The following is an 18,497-nucleotide window of genomic DNA, read 5'->3' as shown; positions in this document are numbered from 1 at the left end:
TTAAAGGCATGTGTCCTTTATTCTTTGAGAATCTCATAAAATATAATTTGGTCATATTCACACACACCCCAACTCCCCTACCTCCTCCCATCCTGGTGTCTTTTGTTGTTGTTGTTGTTGTTAACCTGTTAACCGAACTGAGAGTCTAGAGAGCTGGCTCAGGGGTTAAGAGCACCGGCTGCTCTTCCAGAGGACCGGGATTTAATTTCCAGTGTCTACATGTTGACTCACAAATACTTTTAACTCCTGTTCTCGGGAAGCCAAGCCCCTTTTCTGGTCTCTGGACACAGTACACGTCAGACATTCATACAGGCAAAACACTCATACACATACATTTTTTTTGTTAATCCAGAGACCCATTATCTCATGGGTGTGGGGCCATCTACTAGAGGATGGTCTATGCACCAGGGAACACACCCTTAAAAATGACTCCCCTCCTCCAGAAGTCATCAATTGCCAATAGCTCTTCAGTTAGGGGTGGGGCCTCATGCTCTGGTTCCGTCTTCATGCTAGAATCTGACTTGAACTTGTGCAGGTAACCACAGCTGTGAGTTCATCTGCAGGGGTCCTATCACAACCAGAAGATACTGTTTCACTTTGGCCCTCCCTTACTGGCTCTTACACTTTTCCTTTGTTTCTCGCCTCCTCATCAAGGCAAGTTCTCACCATGTACCTATGGCTGAGCTGGAACTCTATATGTAGACCAAGCTGTCCTTGAACTCATGGACACCCACCTGCCTCTGCATCCCAATTGCTAGGGTTAAAAGCATGCACTACCACAGCCAGCGTTCTTATTTTTTTGAGACAGGGTCTCATGTAGCCCAAGCTGGCCTAGGGTCCCATAAGTTGTTGAATGGACTTAAACTTCTGATTCATTGTCTTTACCTCCTGTGTACTAGGATTACAGCCTCCAGTTTCCACTACTATGAAAAGATAAGCCCAGATACTCTACAGCCCATCTGGGTTTCTACAACGAGCTGAGCCTATGCGCTTCAGTGCCAAACTTCCTTCAAATCAGGCTTCTGTCACTCACTGAAAATTTAACATTGAGTTACTTTGGTACTGCCCTGCCACCCGCTTCCCCCACTCAATTTTCTCACTTGTAAATTGGGAATAAAAAAAGTATCAGTTTAGGGGGTGAGCTAGACGAAGGGGAAGAAGTATTGCTAAAGCACGCTTTGTTCAAAGGTGCCATAATGATATCTAATTGCATGCTAATTTAAAAAATAAAAGCCTGGCGGTGGTGGCGCACGCCTTTAACCCCAGCACTGTGGAGGTAGAGCCAGGCGGATCTCTGAATCCGAGGCCAGCCTGGTCTACAGAGTGAGGTCTAGGACAGCCAGGGCTCCACAGAGAAACCCTGTCTTGAAAAACCAAAAGAAAAAGAAAAGAACCAACTTAGAGTTCACTAATTTGTGTACTTGGTTATTTTATTTTTTGCAGTGCTCAGAATCGAATCCTTGGTCTTGCAAAGTCCTCAGCCTCCAATGTATGTTAGGGGTGTTCAATGAAAACTAAATAATATCTGGAGAATGTTCGAAACAATGCTTCAGTACTAAGATTAAAGTGTGTGTTAAGCAACAGGGCGTCGGGGGGCGGGGGAGAGGGCCTTCGTGGGTTCTGCTTTCTTCCTGAAACCAAGCCGAAGGGACATTTTCATATCTCTATTGATATCTTTTCTGTTTCCCATAGAGCCCTCTTGGATTTGAGCAACCCCAGTTTAGAGTGGTCAGGGGCCAACGCTGACCATCATCGAGGAGCTGGGAGTGGGGTATGGGAATAAGAGAAACAGACCGTGCCTATTTGCTTTCGAAGACACAGGAGAAAGAATGAACGAAGAAGCGAAGGTTGGAGGTGATGGTTCGGGAGTCACGGTGGTCTTAAGAAGCTAAAGCAGCGGCCCAAGCCGCTGAAGGAGCATCTGGAAGGCGGAGAACCGAGTGCGGTTGTTTGTGGGGAGTGGGAATCCCGAGAGGCTGGGGATGGGAAATGGGGCTGGACCGGCCAGGTCCCAGCCTGCACGCTCAGCCCTCTCGGTTGCGCGTTCCTGGGCCATCCCAGCGCCGCAACCCGTCCCCGCCGCCTCTGGAGAAATTGCCAAATTAAAATGAATCATTTGGCCCATAATGGCCGAGGCGCTTATCTGGGGCGGGCGGGCCCGCGGCGGCGCCTTATCTCGGCTGCGCACACGGCCGGTGCTAACGAGGCCGCGGGCGGGAGCGGGATTAGAGCGCGCGGCTGGGCGCGGGCGGGGGAGGCCCAACATGGCCACGCGCGCACCCCAGGGCGCAAAAACGTGAGCATCCCGGCCTTCTTCCCGGGGACAAGCGACAGCCTCCTCCCGCGGAATTGCCCGTCCGTTTCTACGGTCCTTCCCCGTGCGCGCCGAAGCCTGGGCTCCCTCTCCCGGAGTTCTGCCCCCCCCCAAGTGGGGGGGACACTTTCCACGCCGCCCTCTGCCGCCCCTCCCGCTGGGGAGACTCTCTTCCTTCCTTCCCCCTTTCCCCTTGCGCAATAGACAGAAAAGCGCAAGGCGCTGGCGACTTCCATTGCTTCTGGGCTGTGTGTGCGGGGCGGCCGGGTTGAGAGTGTGTGCGTGAGCGGCGGGCGGCGGTGGCTGCTCTCCGCGTGGGCTTTTGGCGATAGGTCGTGTGCGGGAGTGTGAAGCCCGCACTGTTTGGGTGTGGGAATTCCGACCCTCCTCGGCCCTTCTGTGTTTTATTCGTTGTGTGTAAATTACCCCGTTTCTTTTCTCAACAAGGTCGGTCCTCGTGTCGTGGTGTGTGGCCTTGGACAAAGTGTTCGACTGGCTTCGTTATGCCGGGCGGGTGTGATCCTCACCCTGTGAGGTTGTGTGTCTGTGAGCGATTGCGTGTGACTGATGTCGCTGTGTCATGTTGGACAGTGTGCGGGTCTGCCTGTGCCGGCTTGTGGGATAGAGCAGGAGGCTTGTGCTCATCTGCTTCCCTCCTCTGGGGCTGGACCATGTGTGGTCCTGTCCACCGAGAGTCCTGTGCCTGTGTGCCTGTGTCCTTTAGAGGTGCGTTTGCAAATCGCTGGGGGCGGGAGTGGGGGGAGGGCGAGCGAGAGATCGTGGCGCTGGTGGGGGCGTCCGCATGGGGGCGGGGAGCGGCATTTCACATTTTATTCCAAATTATGATGTATTCGGGAGCCAGTGTTGGCTCTGGTGGGAGGACAGAGCCCAGTGAGCGACAGCTTTGTCCGGAGGCCCTCTGTGCCTCGGTGTTGGGGGGGTCCGCTGTTTTGAGGGGGGTATTTCACGCTGGAAGCTGAACAGCGCTCACCGAGGCCAGCGTCTTCCAGCGGCCAGGTTTCGCCTATTTCTGGTCAGTTTCGTGGGTGCATCTGCGGCGGTTGGGGGAGAGGCCGGGAAGGACAATGGGCGCACTGTCCAGGTCTGGTGCCACGGGTGGGGGTCCTCGGCATCACCCCGGGGACATTTTCTCAGTCCCTGCCCCATCTTGGCAGGGTCAGACCCCCAGCGTGCGGGTGGCTGCCCTCGGAGTCTGCTTTCCTTGGAAGGACCGCGTCAGTGCCGCCCTAACTGAACAAGAAAGGATTGCGTTTTCTTCTTTACTGTGATAATAACTTCGTTACCACCACCATCACTATTAACACCCCCATTTTAATTAAAACAAAAAAATCGAACAAAAAGCTCGCCAGCTCGTCCCTTCAGCTGCTTTGGAGGGCGAACAAAGCAAGCCCGTCGTCGCCCCTCCCTAGCTCTGTTTTCCAAGTTGCCAGGTTTGGGGTAGGGAAAGAAAATGGAGAGGTGCTCGGAACGGAGATTCAGCCATAAAGCAAACATTAACCTCAAGTAACACCGGGAACGGGTGGACTCCCCCTTCTTCCCTCCCCTCCTTCCTTTGGATTAGAAAGGAGAAAGAAAACCTCCCGCACCGAATTGATACCCAGGGAGGAGGTAGTCCTGCGCTTCCGCCAAAGCCACAGCAGAGAGAAGGAGCCTTTGCAATTAACCCAAGACTTCGACGTGCCATTGGAAGGTGGACGACTCAAGCAAAACGAATTTAAAAACCTGAGGGGGGCGGGGGGGGGGGACAAAAGCAAACCAAATCCAGCTACCTCACTTGGAAGCAGCGTCAGGTTTCTTTTGATCCGATTCCCTTTTGCCCTGTTTTTCTCTACAAAACATTATAAGCGTTTCTTCCACCTTCTGCCAATCAAAACCCTGAAAAATACAGAAAATCGTTTTGTGAAGGTGGTGGAGGCAACAGTGTAGAAATCCCCTCCTTTATACGCGCCCCCTCGCCAGTAGAAAGAAAACAAGGGACCCAACAGAATCAGCTACAACCCTCTCCCCTTCAACCCTACAGGGAAATAGGGCATTTGGAAGCGGGTTCTGCCTTCGTTTCTGGACAGGAGGTTGGTAGATGGGGGTCATGAAGGGAATGGCTGGGAGCTCCCAGGTTCTGACCCGGCGACCACAGCCTGAAGAGTCTTGTCTTTTCCACCAAGTCTCCCCCTCCCCTCGCGTCATATGGGGAATTACACCTTCGCGCTGTGGCGGCAGCAGGAGCCTGGGCTCAGTTTGCCGAGAAAACCGCATAGAGGAATCCATGCTTAGAAAACAAATTCGGCCATACTGAATCAGACAGATCCGTTAGAGGGTTCGAAAATGTTCTGGGCAGCCTGCCTGGAGAGGCTGTTGTTGTTGGACTAAGTAGTTATTCCTGATTGGTCAGGTGTAGGGTTCAATTTTTTTTTTTTTAATCGGGACTGTTTGGGGGAGGGGGGCTCCAAACACCTGCAAGTTGGAGGCGGAAAGACGTTTGCTATTCTTTGGGCTGGCGGGGCACACGAGGTAATTCCCAACCATTGACCCCCCATTTTCTCTCTCGCCCTCCCTCTTTCTCTCCACCCCCATCTTTCCTGGAAACTCGCTTTGGGCGCGGCAGACCGCGCAGGACCTCACCGCTAGCTAAGTAACTGCTGGCCTCTCAACAAGAGTGGGGGGAAAACACAGATCCGGGTTCCTACCTCGACCCTCTCCATCGGAGGAGTGGAGGTCCTAACCAGAAGGGCCGGTCTCTCTAAATATGCCCCAGGTGAGTTGCGGGCCGGGCCGGAGTCTTTGAGTTGGCGCGGGGCGGGGGGGGGGGGGGGCGCCAATGTCTGTGGAAACAGTGTTCAGGGTTGCGGACTGGGGTGGGGGAGGCTCAGAACTGAGAACATTGGCGGGCGGGAGTGGGGGACCAACCTAGGCTAAGAGCCCGGGATCTGACTGCCACTAGCTGCCTCAGGTCTCCAGTAGGGCCCTTTCCTTTTTCCGGCCTCGGATAAAACCAGCTGGTTGGATTATGTCCTCCAGGCCGCTCCCATGGTCCCGGTTCCGTGCACATTTCACTAGGACCGTAACTTTGTTGTGGCTACATCCGGGTGGCGCGGGCTGTGCTTGGAGCTCAAGCCGGAAAAAGGCCAAGGCCATCCCGGCTAAGGCCTGAGGCCTAGGAAGCTGTGGGGAACACATCTCCACTCCCGTGGTGGCAGAGAGAGTGCGTTGTTCACTGGCACGTTTGGTTGTGGTGCAGGCTTTGTGTTTCTCCACTGTGTCTTGCACCTATGAGTGCCGAAGGAGGGATGGGAGGCCAAGTCTAAGGCGGCGGCTTTCTTAAAAAAAAAAAAAAAAAAAAGTAAATAAAAAAATCCCGAGCTAGGATTCGGGATATTAGAAGTTGCTGGAGAGGATGCGGTGCGTGTCCCAGGAAGGAGCTGTCCCTTTTCCTTATTCAGGAACACCTTGTCACATGCTAGCTGGCGTTGGGGCAACTAGGAGGTGAAGATCGGGGTTGAGGCTGGAGCCTGGGTCTCTGAAACACAAAGAGTTGCAATGGTGGAATGCTCCATCAGTCTAGTACTGGTCTAGTCCCGAGCTTTCTCCCTTTCCATTCTCCCTTAATTAAAAACAAATGCATAAAACCTATTCAGTGTTATCTCTGGGCTGCTGGGGGTGATCCTCGTCTTAGAGTGGGCTAGGTTTACCCAAGGTCCAAGAGCTGAGCATGGAGAGTTCTACAGGAAACCTTGAAGATAGGGATACTTATATTATCTGGTGAGGCACTGGGGGCCAGGGTCACCTCATCTGGAATACGTGTTCCCTTTAGCTGTTAGGAACCAGCTTCTGTCGCCATTGCAGCAGAATTAATCAGGGAGTATAAATGTGCCATCGGGAAGCTGGAGCTCAGTTAGTGCAGTGCATAATGCTTGTCATTAGAAGCTGGAACTAAAGCACTGGTCATTGAAAGCACACAGATGATGGTGGCAGTGAGGCAGGGGGCTAGCACTTCTGGCTTGTATATTTCACCAGGGGCTGGTTTATTTCGGGTGCTCTTCACCAGAAGGGAGGGAAGCCAGGGTGGCTACTATCCTTCTGGTATTCTCTGTGTATAGACCTCTTGACTACACTGTAATTATGAGCTCAATTTCAGCGAAGCATCACAGGGCCATACTGGCTTTGCAACTTGTGTGTAGCAAGTCTTGGGGAATTTTGTTATTTCCAGACTGAACTAACCCCAAACAGCTTGTGTATCCAGAGTTGCAGTCCCTACGTTTTGGAGGAGGCTGAAGGAGGTTCAATTTCCTTTCCTTAATAAGAGGAATCAGTTCCCAAGATAACCCTGGTCCAGAGCATTGCAGTGGCCAAATGAGAGCTCCATGTATGCCACCACTGATTAGCTGGATTCTTGTTTGGAACTGGCTTGGACATTTTTGTATTTATTTTCTGTTTTAAAATGCCCCAGTTTGAGCCAGTGCGATAACTCAGTGGGTTAGGGCTTTGCTCTCAAGCCTAGGAGAGAACAGGCTCTTGAAAACTGTACTCTGAGTTCCACATTAGTGGCTGTGGCATGTGCACCCTCATACACAAATAAGTAAATGTAACAAAAATGAAAACGAAATAAACTTAGCCCAATTAGCTAATCCTGGGAGCAGAAATCTTAGTTTGAACAATTTATAAAGTCTGCCAAGGTGGTAATATACATGTTTTTGTCTGTATATGTGCATATGCACATATATCCATAAATGTACACATTGAGGAGATAGGCTCATGTGTAGCCTAGGCTAACCTCAAATTCAGGATTTTTTTGTTTTTGTTTTTTTGAGACAGGGTTTCTCCGTGTAGCTTTGGAACCTTTCCTGGAACTTGCTTTGTAGACCAGGCTGGCCTCGAACTCACAGAGATCCGCCTGCCTCTGCCTTCTGAGTGCTGGCATTAAAGGTGTGTGCCACCACTGCCCGGCGAAATTCAGGATTCTTTAGCACACTTCTTGATTCTGGGGCTTTAAGCATGTGCCACCACATCTGGTGAGTTCGTTGCATTTTTATTTGTAAAATTAAAGCAACCCACAAGTACCTCCAACTTTGGATCCTGAGTCTTAGAGATTTTGTGTCTGGTCTGTTGCTGGGCCAGGTGCCATCTGAATGAAGCTAGGTGATGCAAGAATCCTCACACTGTTGGGAAATGAGTGGCTGGGCTCATCTCAGAGGTGTGGTTGGAGACTAGGAAGTTTCTGGGCTCCAGAGTTTATATGCGAAGATCATGTACGGTGAGATCTGAGTTCCGTGTTATGGAAAACACCACGATGTGTGCACGTGGGGCTTCATTAGAAGAATTCAAGGGCCTTCTTGATCTGTTTCTCCATCAGGAGAGGAGCCCAGGTCCTACTGGCTTCAGGAGTATTTCCCCGTGTCTGGGCTCCTGGTGTCTCCGTCAGGTTTCCCTTCCAGACCTACCTTCATTTTTGAGTCCAGCTGAACAGAATGGGGTGGAGTGTGCAGGATGGTAGGGCTGGAATCAGGATCAGCTGGGGGTGATCCTGGTCTTAGAGTGGGCTAGGTTTACCTAAGGTCCAAGAGCTGAGCGTGGAGAGTTCTACTGGAATCCAGGATCAGCTCCGTTCCTTGACTTCTTTTCCCGTGGTAGGGTAGCTGCTTGCAGAGTACAGCGTGGATTTACTTAGTGTAGGCAACCTCTCTCTTGGCAGGGACTATTGGTGAAGGTGGCTGGCTTTTCTGGGGGTACTTCTGACATCTGTCGCTGAACAGAGCCCAGTTCTTGCAGCCTCCACACCCCCAGTCCATCACCATATTGTTTCTGGGTGTGTTTATGTGTGGTGCATGTGTGTAGCAGCAGATCGGGAGAGGTTGCTAAAGCACCTTGCTCGGGCCGGATAGATTCCCCGCCAAAACTAAAAGGGGGGCGGGAAGGATACGCTCGCGCAGGGGATTTGTCCCCTCCCCTTCCCCTGTGGCCTAAGAAGGAGGGACTGGGTGATCTTTCTTTCTCCGTGCATTTCCTTCCTCCTTTTCCCTTCGATTTTGTTTCGCTGGCTGTATTCCTTTTCTTCCAATGTTTCAGTCATCTTTCTCCAGCTCTGTTCCTACCCTTGGACCCTGGGCATCTCCCGCTTGCCCAACCGTCTTCTCCCAATTTAGAGACACCACCACCTTGCTCCAGCCCCAGGCCCGCAGGCCCTTCACGCCACCAGGGTGGGGGTGTGTGTCCACGTGGCGCTGAGTTTGCCCGCTTTTCACATCTCAGTACGTGATCTCCTCTCTGCCCCTTACCCTGTTACAGGATGACGGAGCGGCCGCCGAGCGAGGCGGCACGCAGTGACCCGCAGCTAGAGGGACAGGACGCGGCGGAGGCCCGCATGGCCCCCCCGCACCTAGTCCTGCTCAACGGCGTCGCCAAGGAGACAAGCCGCGCAGCCCCCGCGGAGCCCCCAGTCATCGAACTAGGCGCGCGCAGCAGCGCGGGGGGCGGCCCCGCCAGTGGGGGCGGTGCCGTGAGGGACTTAAAGAGCCGCGACGCCGTTGCAGCCGAAGCTCGTCATCGAGTGCCCACCACCGAGCTGTGCAGACCTCCGGGACCCGCCCCAGCGCCCGCGCCCGCCCCGGCCCCGGCAGAGCTGCCTGGAGACGGCCGCATGGTGCAGCTGAGCCCGCCCGCGTTGGCAGCCCCCGCCGGCCCTGGCCGAGCGCTGCTGTACAGCCTCAGCCAGCCGCTGGCCTCGCTCGGCAGGTGAGCGGCCTGGTCCTCTGCTGCGTTCCGGGTCCAGCCGGGGCTCAGGGAGAACGGAGGTGGCTAAAGACTCCGGGACGAAAGGGCGCAGTGGCTAGAGTTCCCCCAACCCCGGCACTAGTGGAAAAGGGGCCCCCAGTGAGACAGACTGGCCGGCAAGGACCGATGAGACATCAGGGAGCACACAGTTGTGTCTAAACCCGGGGTGCTTGCCTGCTCCTTTGAGGATTCAGGCGTGTGGGTGGGTGTGAGAAGCAGCAGAGGTTGCTGAGAACTGTGTTAGGCAGGAGGGATTCTTTGAGTATGAGTTCCAGGCCAGTGTGTGAATGCCCCTCTGCAGCAGAGGTGAGGTTTGCTGCAAAGGGTGACTTCTGGAAGCTGCAGCGAAGAATCTACGGGGGCGGTTGCTGAGGGCAGCTCTTCTCAACCTCTGCTAGGATGCGGTGAGCAGCACTGCCATCCGAGCCTAGCCCTTTTGCCCGTTAACTGCGTTGTTGGGGCCACCCGGGTATAATTGGTGTGAGAACACTGGCTTCCTTGCTGGGCCCCAGTGGTGAGGGCGGATGAGAGGCAGGCAGAACGTAAGACAGGCGAAGGGAAGGAATTCTAGGAGAAGGCGCAGAGGCAGAGCAGCAGGAGAGCGCTGTGGCACGTTAGTGAGCCAGTGTTTTCAATCTGTGCTCCATCCAGGAGGGATGGGGGGGTGATGGTGGAGTGAGATTGGTTGCAGGAGACACTATGAGAGCTGTGTGGTGTTGGAGCTGCCTATCTTCACTCCACCTGTGTGTGTGTGTGTGTGTGTGTGTGTGTGTGTGTGTGTGTGTGTGTGTGTGTGTCGCTCGCGGACACACACACTTCCAACATTCATGTTTTGTTCCATGTGTTCACCCGCTTTGCTTCTGTGTATGTTTGTAAGTGTGCAGGGAACACTTAGGAGGAGGGGGACTCAAGACATTCAGGGAGAATACATTAAGGAGCCTTTTTATCTTCAACCCCGTTGTTGTCCACCTGCTCTTTCCACAGTGGGTTCTTCGGGGAGCCCGATGCCTTCCCCATGTTTACCAACAACAACCGGGTGAAGAGGAGGCCCTCCCCATATGAGATGGAGATTACGGATGGTGAGTCTACACTCATCCCTCACCCTGGTTAGAGCCATCTGAGTAGGAGCATGGGGACAATGCAGATATCTCACAGAGGTGAGAAGGCCACCCTAGAACCCCAAACTGCCAGAACTCTGCACCCTGGAGCTGAGTTAGGACTAGCACTTAAACCAAATCTGTAGAGTCCAGTCACATGTAGTTCCCACTCTAGGCTTGATCCCTACACTTTGTCAAGGATCCAGGGAGGCTAGAAACACATCATGTCCCCAGCTCCAATTCCTAATCCGCAGGAAGTCCCTGAACTGCATGTCAAATCCACCTTGGAATCTCTGGCTGGAGTTGTGCCTTTTAAGAGTTTCTTCCCAGGTCTGTCTATTGTGGGACCCCTCTGTCTCTCTTCCACGTTCTGGGCTGAGACCAAGGATGGCTTACTGTGCTGTGGAATATAATATAACCAGAGGGACTCAGCACTGCTGGGGACTCTCTGAATACTCTTTGACCTGGAGTGGAGTGGAGATTTGGAGACCCACCCACTCCTCCCCAGGTTGACCTGATGGTACCAGGGCAGGAAAGTAGACTGAAGGACTCAGGCCAATGGTGGGATTCTCAGTGCTGCTGTCTGTCTGGAGCCCCTGTAGGAAGTGTGCTGAGGCTGGAGGAGAGCTGGGATGGAGGCTGGGAGCCTGTAGAGGATGTATGTGGTAGAACTTGAGCTTCTAGAGAAGGTTCTAGAAAGTGAAGGGCTAAAGTCTGACAATACAAAAGAGATACTAGAACCCAACAGCCCAGGATACTGACTTACAGAATAAAGAGGAAGCTTGTCTGATGGGTGCTTCTGTATGAGACAGAACCTGATGTAGGTGCTCCTGACTCCTCTTTCTCTGCTTGTCCAAAAGCTGTCAGGGGACTGTGAAGTTGTGTCCACCCAACACTGGGATCTCCTCAACACAGGAGTTCCGTGTGTCTCATCCCCAGCTTGACTCCCAGCACCAACATATTGCTAACAGCTATCAGTCACCCTAGGGATATGAAGTGAGGTGGTCACAACTATCATTCATTGCTTCCATTTGTTGGACACCTACTGCATGTCTCAGACTTTTTTGTATACTTGGTCTTCGTGTAATTCTCAACACAAATCCATGCAGTTAATTTTGCTTCTATTTCACAGATGAAGAAATTGAGTCTCAGAGAGGTTAAGCAGCTTGCTCAAAGCCATAGAGCCTAGACCTTAATTATAGCACTGACCTTCAACTTTGGAATAAGTTCTGGATTCATCCTCACCCTCTCGAGTCTGTCTGGCTCTCACTGTGATGACGCTTATAATGCCTCCTGTCTACCTAGGAGCTTCCACCATGATGCAAAAGACTGGTCCTCCTATGTCACAGCGGGGAGACCCCCTCTTTGGTCTCCAAATTGCTTTTCTGAGGCAGTTCAGTGTAGGTCTGCCCTGTAGGTTTGTGATGTTTTTTTCCAGTCTATATTTGACCCTTAAAAAGCTTCAGGGAACTGCAGGCCAGGCAAGGGCTGAGGAAACTTCTGGGGGAAAACAGAGTGGGGGTATAGGTACATGCAAATGAGATAAAGGGACCACCAAAAATCAGGCATCTACTTGGTCAAGCATGTCCCAGACTGAGCACTGCCTCCATCCTTAGCCCTAACGTGACCAGTGGATTCAGATGCTCTTATCCCTCCCTTTTTCCCTCTCCCCAAGTTTCTAATCTGAGCTCTGGACCGAGTGGTTACTGGAAGAGGATAAGTAGGATCCTCAGGCTGGGCTATCCCTTCTGTACACTGAACTTCCTGAAGATCGTCAGGGCCTATGGCTTGTGGTAGCAGGGAAGACTGCTACCACGCTGGTGGCACCGCATGTTTTCCCTGCTCTGAGAATCCCAGATCATGCTGGAATACTTGGCACACCTTAGGTATTGCACATACATATGTACATTGGTGTCAGCTGCTGTCTGGAAGTCTTCTTTTAAAATGTGTATTGGTGTTTTGCCTCATGTATGCTTGGGGAGGGTGTCGGGTCCCCTGGAACTGGAGTTACAGACAGCTGTGAGCCTCCATGTGGGTGCTGGGAATTGAACCCAGGTCCTCTGGAAGAGCAGTCAGTGCTCTTAGCCAGTGAGCCATCTCTTCAGCCCCCTACTGTCTGGCAGTCTTAGAATCAGCATGATAATGATGACTGGGGCCAGAGGCAGTCCTTCAGGCATGGCTGGCATGGTTGTCTTCTATTCCTTTCCTGGGGTTGAGGGCCTAGAGGTTTTTCCTTTTCCTTCTGCTCTCCCACCTCTCCCGAAATCTCCTACCTGCCACTGTGATATGCCACTTAGGAAACATATACTAAGCCTTCACTTGGTGCTCCTGTTCCCCCATAACTGAATTTACACCCTTCTTACTGTAGGGACTTAGGAAACAGGGACCTGCCTCCTCTTCTCTTATGCCTATTACTCCAGCCAGGCTGGCACCCGCCATGTTTCTACCTCAGTGCCTTTGCGCGTCTCATTCCATCTGCTCAGAGATTCTTCGTCCTTTCCTTTTTTTTTTTTTTTTTTTTGGTTTTTTCGAGACAGGGTTTCTCTGTGTAGCTTTGCGCCTTTCCTGGAACTCACTTTGTAGTCCAGGCTGGCCTCGAACTCACAGAGATCCGCCTGGCTCTGCCTCCCGAGTGCTGGGATTAAAGGCGTGCGCCACCACCGCCCGGCTCTTCGTCCTTTCCTATGTCTGGATGGCTTTGCTGCAACCTGGAGTTTTGTTTGCTTTTTAGAATAAATGCTTTGCTAGGCACCTTAGCTGAGTATAGTAGCTTCTTTGCATCTTTTACTGGCCCGGCTGCCCTTTTTTGTTGTGTTTTTAGTTTGTTTGTTCCTTGTTCTTCACCCTCCATCTTCATTAAATCGTAAACTCCTCAAGGGTAGAGCCCTGCCTGTCTCAATCCGCGCTACTTAAGGCCTACCGTGGTGCTGGTTGTTAGTGAAAACCTGGCGAACAGACAGTAAGAGCTATCTCTCACTAGAGCAGAAGCGGTTATTGTAGGGGCTTTACCTGTGTGATGATGTATCAGCCATGGAAACCATCTGTGATCTGAATTACCAGCAAGGTTCCCAATGGGCAGATGAGGAGGTTGTGGCAGTAAGTTCTGGTCAGGAATTGAACCCAGATAGTCTGGCTTCAATCATCTTCTTTTAGTGTCTAAGGTCTCTTGGCCTAAGTGACTGAATGAAATATGGCCCTCATCTAGCTGGGCATAGTGGTGCACACCTTTAATCCCAGCACATGGGAGGCAGAGGCAGGTGGATCTCTGTGAGTTTGAGGTCAGCCTGGTCTACAGAGTGAGTTTCAGGACAGCCAGGGATACATAGTGAGACCCTGTCCCAAAAACCAAAATGAAGAAAAAAAGAAAAGAAATATTAAATGCTACACAGCCCATAGGAGGGGCCCAGTACAGACAGATGTTCATGGAAGGTGATGGGGAGGAAGGGGATAGGATTGTGAGGTTAGTTAGATAGGGCTGGAGGGATGTAGATCTCAGAGATGATGTATCAACAGGGCTTCTAGGATGAGCTTCTCAGTAGAGGAGCCCTTTGAAGGTCTCTTCCTGCTTTTAACAAATGTCCTTCCATCTTCAGGTCCTCACACCAAAGTAGTGCGGCGCATCTTCACCAACAGCCGGGAGCGATGGCGGCAGCAGAATGTGAATGGGGCATTTGCCGAGCTCCGAAAGCTGATCCCCACCCACCCACCGGACAAGAAGCTAAGCAAGAATGAGATCCTTCGCCTCGCCATGAAGTACATAAATTTCCTGGCCAAGTTGCTCAATGACCAGGAGGAGGAAGGCACCCAGCGTGCCAAGCCTGGCAAGGACCCTGTGGTGGGAGCTGGTGGGGGTGGGGCAGGGGGTGGCATGCCCCCCGAAGACCTTCTACAGGATGTGCTTTCCCCCAACTCCAGCTGTGGCAGCTCTCTGGATGGAGCAGCCAGCCCAGACAGTTATACAGAAGAGCCAACACCCAAGCACACTGCCCGCAGCCTCCACCCTGCCCTGCTGCCTGCCACCGATGGGGCTGGCCCCCGGTGATGTGTCTGGGGCTGCCCAGGACCAGCAGACAGGGGCCCTTAGGCCCCTGGGTTGCTGGGCCTCAGGGCAGTTGGGATGAGAAGCAGGGCAATGTACTTGATGAACTTCCCTTATAGTCTGAACTTTGGGAAGTCCCAACTGATCCTGGGCTTATGTTTCTGTTTCCTGCCTGGAAACAGACGAGGAAAACGGAGTGAAGTAGTAGGTACTTTATCTGAAGATGGCACAGTCTTCTCCCTTTTCCAGTCCCCAAGACTTCCCACTTAGAGGCTCAAGTGTCACTGTTTTTGGTCTAGAGTTTGTGAGCCTTGTTTTGGACAAGATCCAGGGTTGTCACCCATTACCTGAGGCATCCAGCAGCCTCTGCCTTGCCTTTAGCCCATCCCGAGCTGGCTGGGGTGGCTTTTGTGGCAGCTTCTGTTCAAATATATAGGTACCCAAGAGCTGCCCATTTCCTGAGCCCCGTCTTCACCCAGGTCCGTGTTGATCCATCCAGCTTGCCAGCTGCTCCTGAGAGTCAAGCCTCGAGGTGCCTTCTTCAGGGCCTGGTTGGAAAAGATGGCCAGTGAACAGACAGCCTGCTCTCAACTAGCTGGGCCAGAAAACCCAACAGCCCTTCTTGCTCCGGGAAATCGGAGCTCTGCTTTCTCCCCACTGAGACTTGCCTTCCTATTCCGCAGCTGTGAGGACTGAGTCAGCAGCCTGGAGCATGCTCTGTTGGGCTGTGTGCAGGCACAGAAAGGGAAAGTGACATTAGAGTGAAGCAAAGCAAGAGTGTTTGGGGCATTGGGTTTCACCTCCTACACATCACTGTTCGTGCAGGGGAGTAAATGATAGTGTGCTGATGCATTGCATGTTGGTGCTGGGGTTATGCAGCCCATGGGCTGTTCCCTGGAAGCTTCCTGTTGCAAGATGTCTGTTGGCTGACGGTCTGGACTTCCAAATGGAGTACAAACTGTCCCATAAATACTCCATTTGGGATTCTGCCTAACAAGTTGTTGGTGGAAACTCTGGGCCACGATACAACCCAAGATGCAAGCTGCTGCTAGGGCAAGGAATCCAGTCAGAAGTGAGGCCCTGGCTTGAGACCTGAGCATGCCAATTTGCTCAGCCCAACTTTAGGGACGCTCCCATCACGCAACTGCAGGCCCCACGTGTGTGCATGGTAGGTTGGTTTAATGCAACGTGAGTGCCCCCTCTAAAAGCTGTACATGAAATTTCTGTAAAGCAAATCCTTCTCCTTCATCTTTTAAAGAAATAGCCCCTGCAAGTCATTTTGTAAAGTGGAGGATCCTTTTGTAGTATGGACAACTGCCCCATTGTTTCTTTCCTGTGTCAACCCTGGTGGTGGGACCGAGTTTTCTTAAAGCTAGGCCTGCCTATAATGAAGTTCAAGCCCATGAACAAACTGCACTGAAGTCCTGGGTATCTGCCATTGTACCAGCGTCACCTAGAGCGCTCTCTCTCTCTCTCTCTCTCTCTCTCTCTCTCTCTCTCTCTCTCTGTCTCTCCCTTTCTCCCCAGGTTTTGCCTTTGAGTCAGAGAAAATATCTGAAGGCCCCATCATGTAATGTAAGAGCCCATCACTTCTCTGTTTGAGTTTCAGTACCATGATGGGGCCTGAGTACAGACTTAGGCAGACAAAGATGGACCCTGCTTCCCTCCTTTTCCTATTAAGTACTGGAGTCCCCTTGGCCCTGGGACAATATGGTCAGCTACTAAGGCACTGGGATTCTTTGTCTCATATCACACTCTGCTGTCACATGTATTACCATGAACATTAAGGTTGGTTTCTTCCCCTGGCTTGGGAGTTAGTACAAGGAGTCTTACCCACGTGAAAAGGGAACAGCTGTCCTGAGCTCAAAGGCTGTGTTTGCTTCTCAGTGGGATGATGATTTGGGAATGAAAAATGTTGATCTGTAGGTGGATTTTTCTGAGAGAGATCACACATTTGTTGGGAGCTTAAGCTCCGGTTCCCTTTCTCAGCTGTGTAGCGTCACTGGAATGGATCCACTAGGTAGTGGGGTCTGTAAAGAGCTCTGCTGTGCACTAAGGGTGCAGTGCAGTGGGAGAGCAGCACACATGATGTTCGGGGTTTAATACCCAGTGCAGCCACACAAGCCTCATTACCCTTACAGCTGACCCCGCAGTGAGCTTCCAGCCGGAGTTCAGGCCCTGGCAGTTGACATTTGTGTAATTTAGGTTATAAAGTACTTTCCCTTGAACTCTCCAGATCCTCATTTCCCTAGATTAAACTTAATTACTCCCTGATTCCAAGGCAAGAGACAGGAGTGAGAAAGGGAGAGAGATTGGGGATATGGACAGCGCCTCCAGATTGCCGTACTCCCTAAGGAGCTGGAAAGGAAGGGCTAGGCTTTTGGTCTTTGTATGATCTAAGGAAGACCCCGAATTCTGTTTTTCATCTTCAATACCCCATGTCTTTCTTCCTTTGCCTCCTCCTCACCCTTGAAGAAATGGCAAGGTCCCAAGAATAATATCTGTACAAAAGGGGAAAACGTAAGCACAAGAAAACATTTGAGGAAAACAATGAACGTGAGGACTAGAGAGAATCCCATCTTCCAAGAATAATTCCTGTTTATTTGTGGTGGCAAGTGACAAGATGGTACAACCTTTTTCCTTTTCCAGAAACAAGAACAAAGGGCACAGCAACTGTAGTGAGCTGACAGCTATTTTGGCCTTTTGGGTGGGTCTAGCCATACTTGGGATCCCAGTGGTACATGACCCTCTGCAGAAGGCTTGCCCCAGCCTGTGTACATAGCACGCCATGTCTGTGGGCAGGCCCAGCACTTTCCGTCAGTGTCGTACTGTATGTGATGAACTGTGTTGGTCTCTGCATCTTTCTGCAGAAGAGGAGTAACTGCTCCGGTACCTTGATGTTTGTACAGCCTGGAGGCCAACACTGTGGGCGTGTGACTCTTTATTGGGGGGAAAAAAACAAAACAAAACAAAACTACCAGTGTGGTGATGATGGTGTGTGTAGATATATATAAGGTTATATGGGGAAAATTTCTAAATAAAAGTTTTACAAAGGGGCCTGGACTCTGCTTGCGCTTTGCACCCTAGAGCCTGAGAACAAGGACATTGACAGAAAAAGCCTGGCAAGGCTCAGTTCCACTGCTCTTAGGTAGTGGGATCCAGCTCTGACCCTCAGAACAAGCCTGTAGGGAGGAAGGAGGCTACCGTGGGAGGGGGTCCTTTTGTTTCTCCTGCAAGGCTTCCCAGGGCCTCAGGATCCTGTCCTTGTGTTTGTAGCCCTGAGCAGCCTGGCAAATAGACCTTCTTTCTTTCTTTCTTTCTTTCTTTCTTTCTTTCTTTCTTTCTTTCTTTCTTTCTTTCTTTCTTTCTTTCTTCCTTCCTTCCTTCCTTTTCTTTTTTTAATTTTTTTTGGTTTTTCGAGAGAGGGTTTCTCTGTGTAGCTTTGCGCCTTTCCTGGAACTCACTCTGTAGTCCAGGCTGGCCTCGAACTCACAGAGATCCACCTGTCTCTGCCTCCCGAGTGCTGGGATTAAAGGCGTGCGCCATCACCGCCCGGCCAGACCTTTCTGTTGGGATAGCTTCCTCCTTCCTGTTAGATCAGTTTCCCTGGTTGGGTCCATTGCTCACAGTGAGGGCTTAGGACAGACAAATAAGATGTTACCCACCATTGGTGTCCTCAGGTTTCCTGATGACTCAGTGGAGGCTGCAGCTTTTACACCTGGCCTTTTTTTTTCTTTTTAAGATATTTAAATTTTTTTATTTTATTTTATGTGTATGGGTGTTTTGCCTATATGCAGGTCTGCACCAAATGTGTGCAGTGCTCACAATGGCCAGGAGAGGGCGTGGATCCCCTGGAATTGGAGTTACAGACAGTTGTGAGCTGCCATGTAGGTGCTGGAGTTTCATGAATGGAATTTGAGACAAACTGTGGGTCTTGGGGAGGCCATTACATATGGACAGTTGACCCCCTTGGGAGTTTGTAGGGTGGGCACCTCCAACTAAGTATAGCTTCTGTTTTCTTACTTAATAAACATTTGCTGAGCACCTGCTCTGGGCAAATACTGTTCTGTTGGCAAGGGTTCCGCATTGAACAAAACAAACACAGGTGCTCTTCACTGCAGCTTGCATTCTAGAAGGGAAACAGGGAATGCACAAACACACACAACTGGAATTAAATAGTTAGAAAGTGCGTAGTATTAACCCGAAGTTTCAGGCCAGCCTGGGTTACATGAGACAGTCTAAAAAACCAAAACCAAAAGGT

General features: G+C 51.5%; 1 protein-coding gene across 5 annotated transcripts; it reads left to right on the top strand.

Annotated features, from left to right (window-relative positions):
- Nucleotides 1–1,690: 1,690 nt before the first annotated feature.
- Tal1 (TAL bHLH transcription factor 1, erythroid differentiation factor) lies at nt 1,691–17,293 on the top strand. Of its 5 annotated transcripts, none has more exons than XM_052717796.1 (5): nt 1,691–2,296; nt 4,938–5,087; nt 8,615–9,061; nt 10,085–10,179; nt 13,791–17,293. In XM_052717796.1, exons 3-5 carry the CDS (start codon nt 8,616–8,618, stop codon nt 14,237–14,239), a joined length of 990 nt encoding a protein of 329 aa, XP_052573756.1. In that variant the 5' UTR covers nt 1,691–2,296; nt 4,938–5,087; nt 8,615; the 3' UTR covers nt 14,240–17,293. The 5 variants fall into 5 exon arrangements, with proteins under 5 accessions (XP_052573756.1, XP_052573752.1, XP_052573753.1 ...); XM_052717792.1 differs by lacking the exon at nt 1,691–2,296 and adding an exon at nt 2,314–3,040; XM_052717793.1 differs by lacking the exon at nt 1,691–2,296 and adding an exon at nt 3,128–3,347.
- Nucleotides 17,294–18,497: the final 1,204 nt, after the last annotated feature.

This window comes from Peromyscus californicus, unplaced genomic scaffold (assembly GCF_007827085.1).
Source record: "Peromyscus californicus insignis strain IS unplaced genomic scaffold, ASM782708v3 Scaffold_5__1_contigs__length_169319896, whole genome shotgun sequence".
In the NCBI taxonomy this organism is placed as follows: Eukaryota; Metazoa; Chordata; class Mammalia; order Rodentia; family Cricetidae; genus Peromyscus; species Peromyscus californicus.
This window is presented reverse-complemented; position numbering and strand designations above follow the sequence as displayed.

What these genes read in the sequence shown, in the direction of transcription:
- Tal1 (XM_052717796.1), top strand. Translation starts at nt 8,616, where the DNA reads ATGACGGAGCGGCCGCCGAGCGAGGCGGCACGCAGTGACCCGCAGCTA. An exon ending in CCGCTGGCCTCGCTCGGCAG is followed by an intron (nt 9,062 to 10,084) that starts GTGAGCGGCCTG and finishes CTCTTTCCACAG; the next exon opens with TGGGTTCTTCGGGGAGCCCG. An exon ending in TGAGATGGAGATTACGGATG is followed by an intron (nt 10,180 to 13,790) that starts GTGAGTCTACAC and finishes TTCCATCTTCAG; the next exon opens with GTCCTCACACCAAAGTAGTG.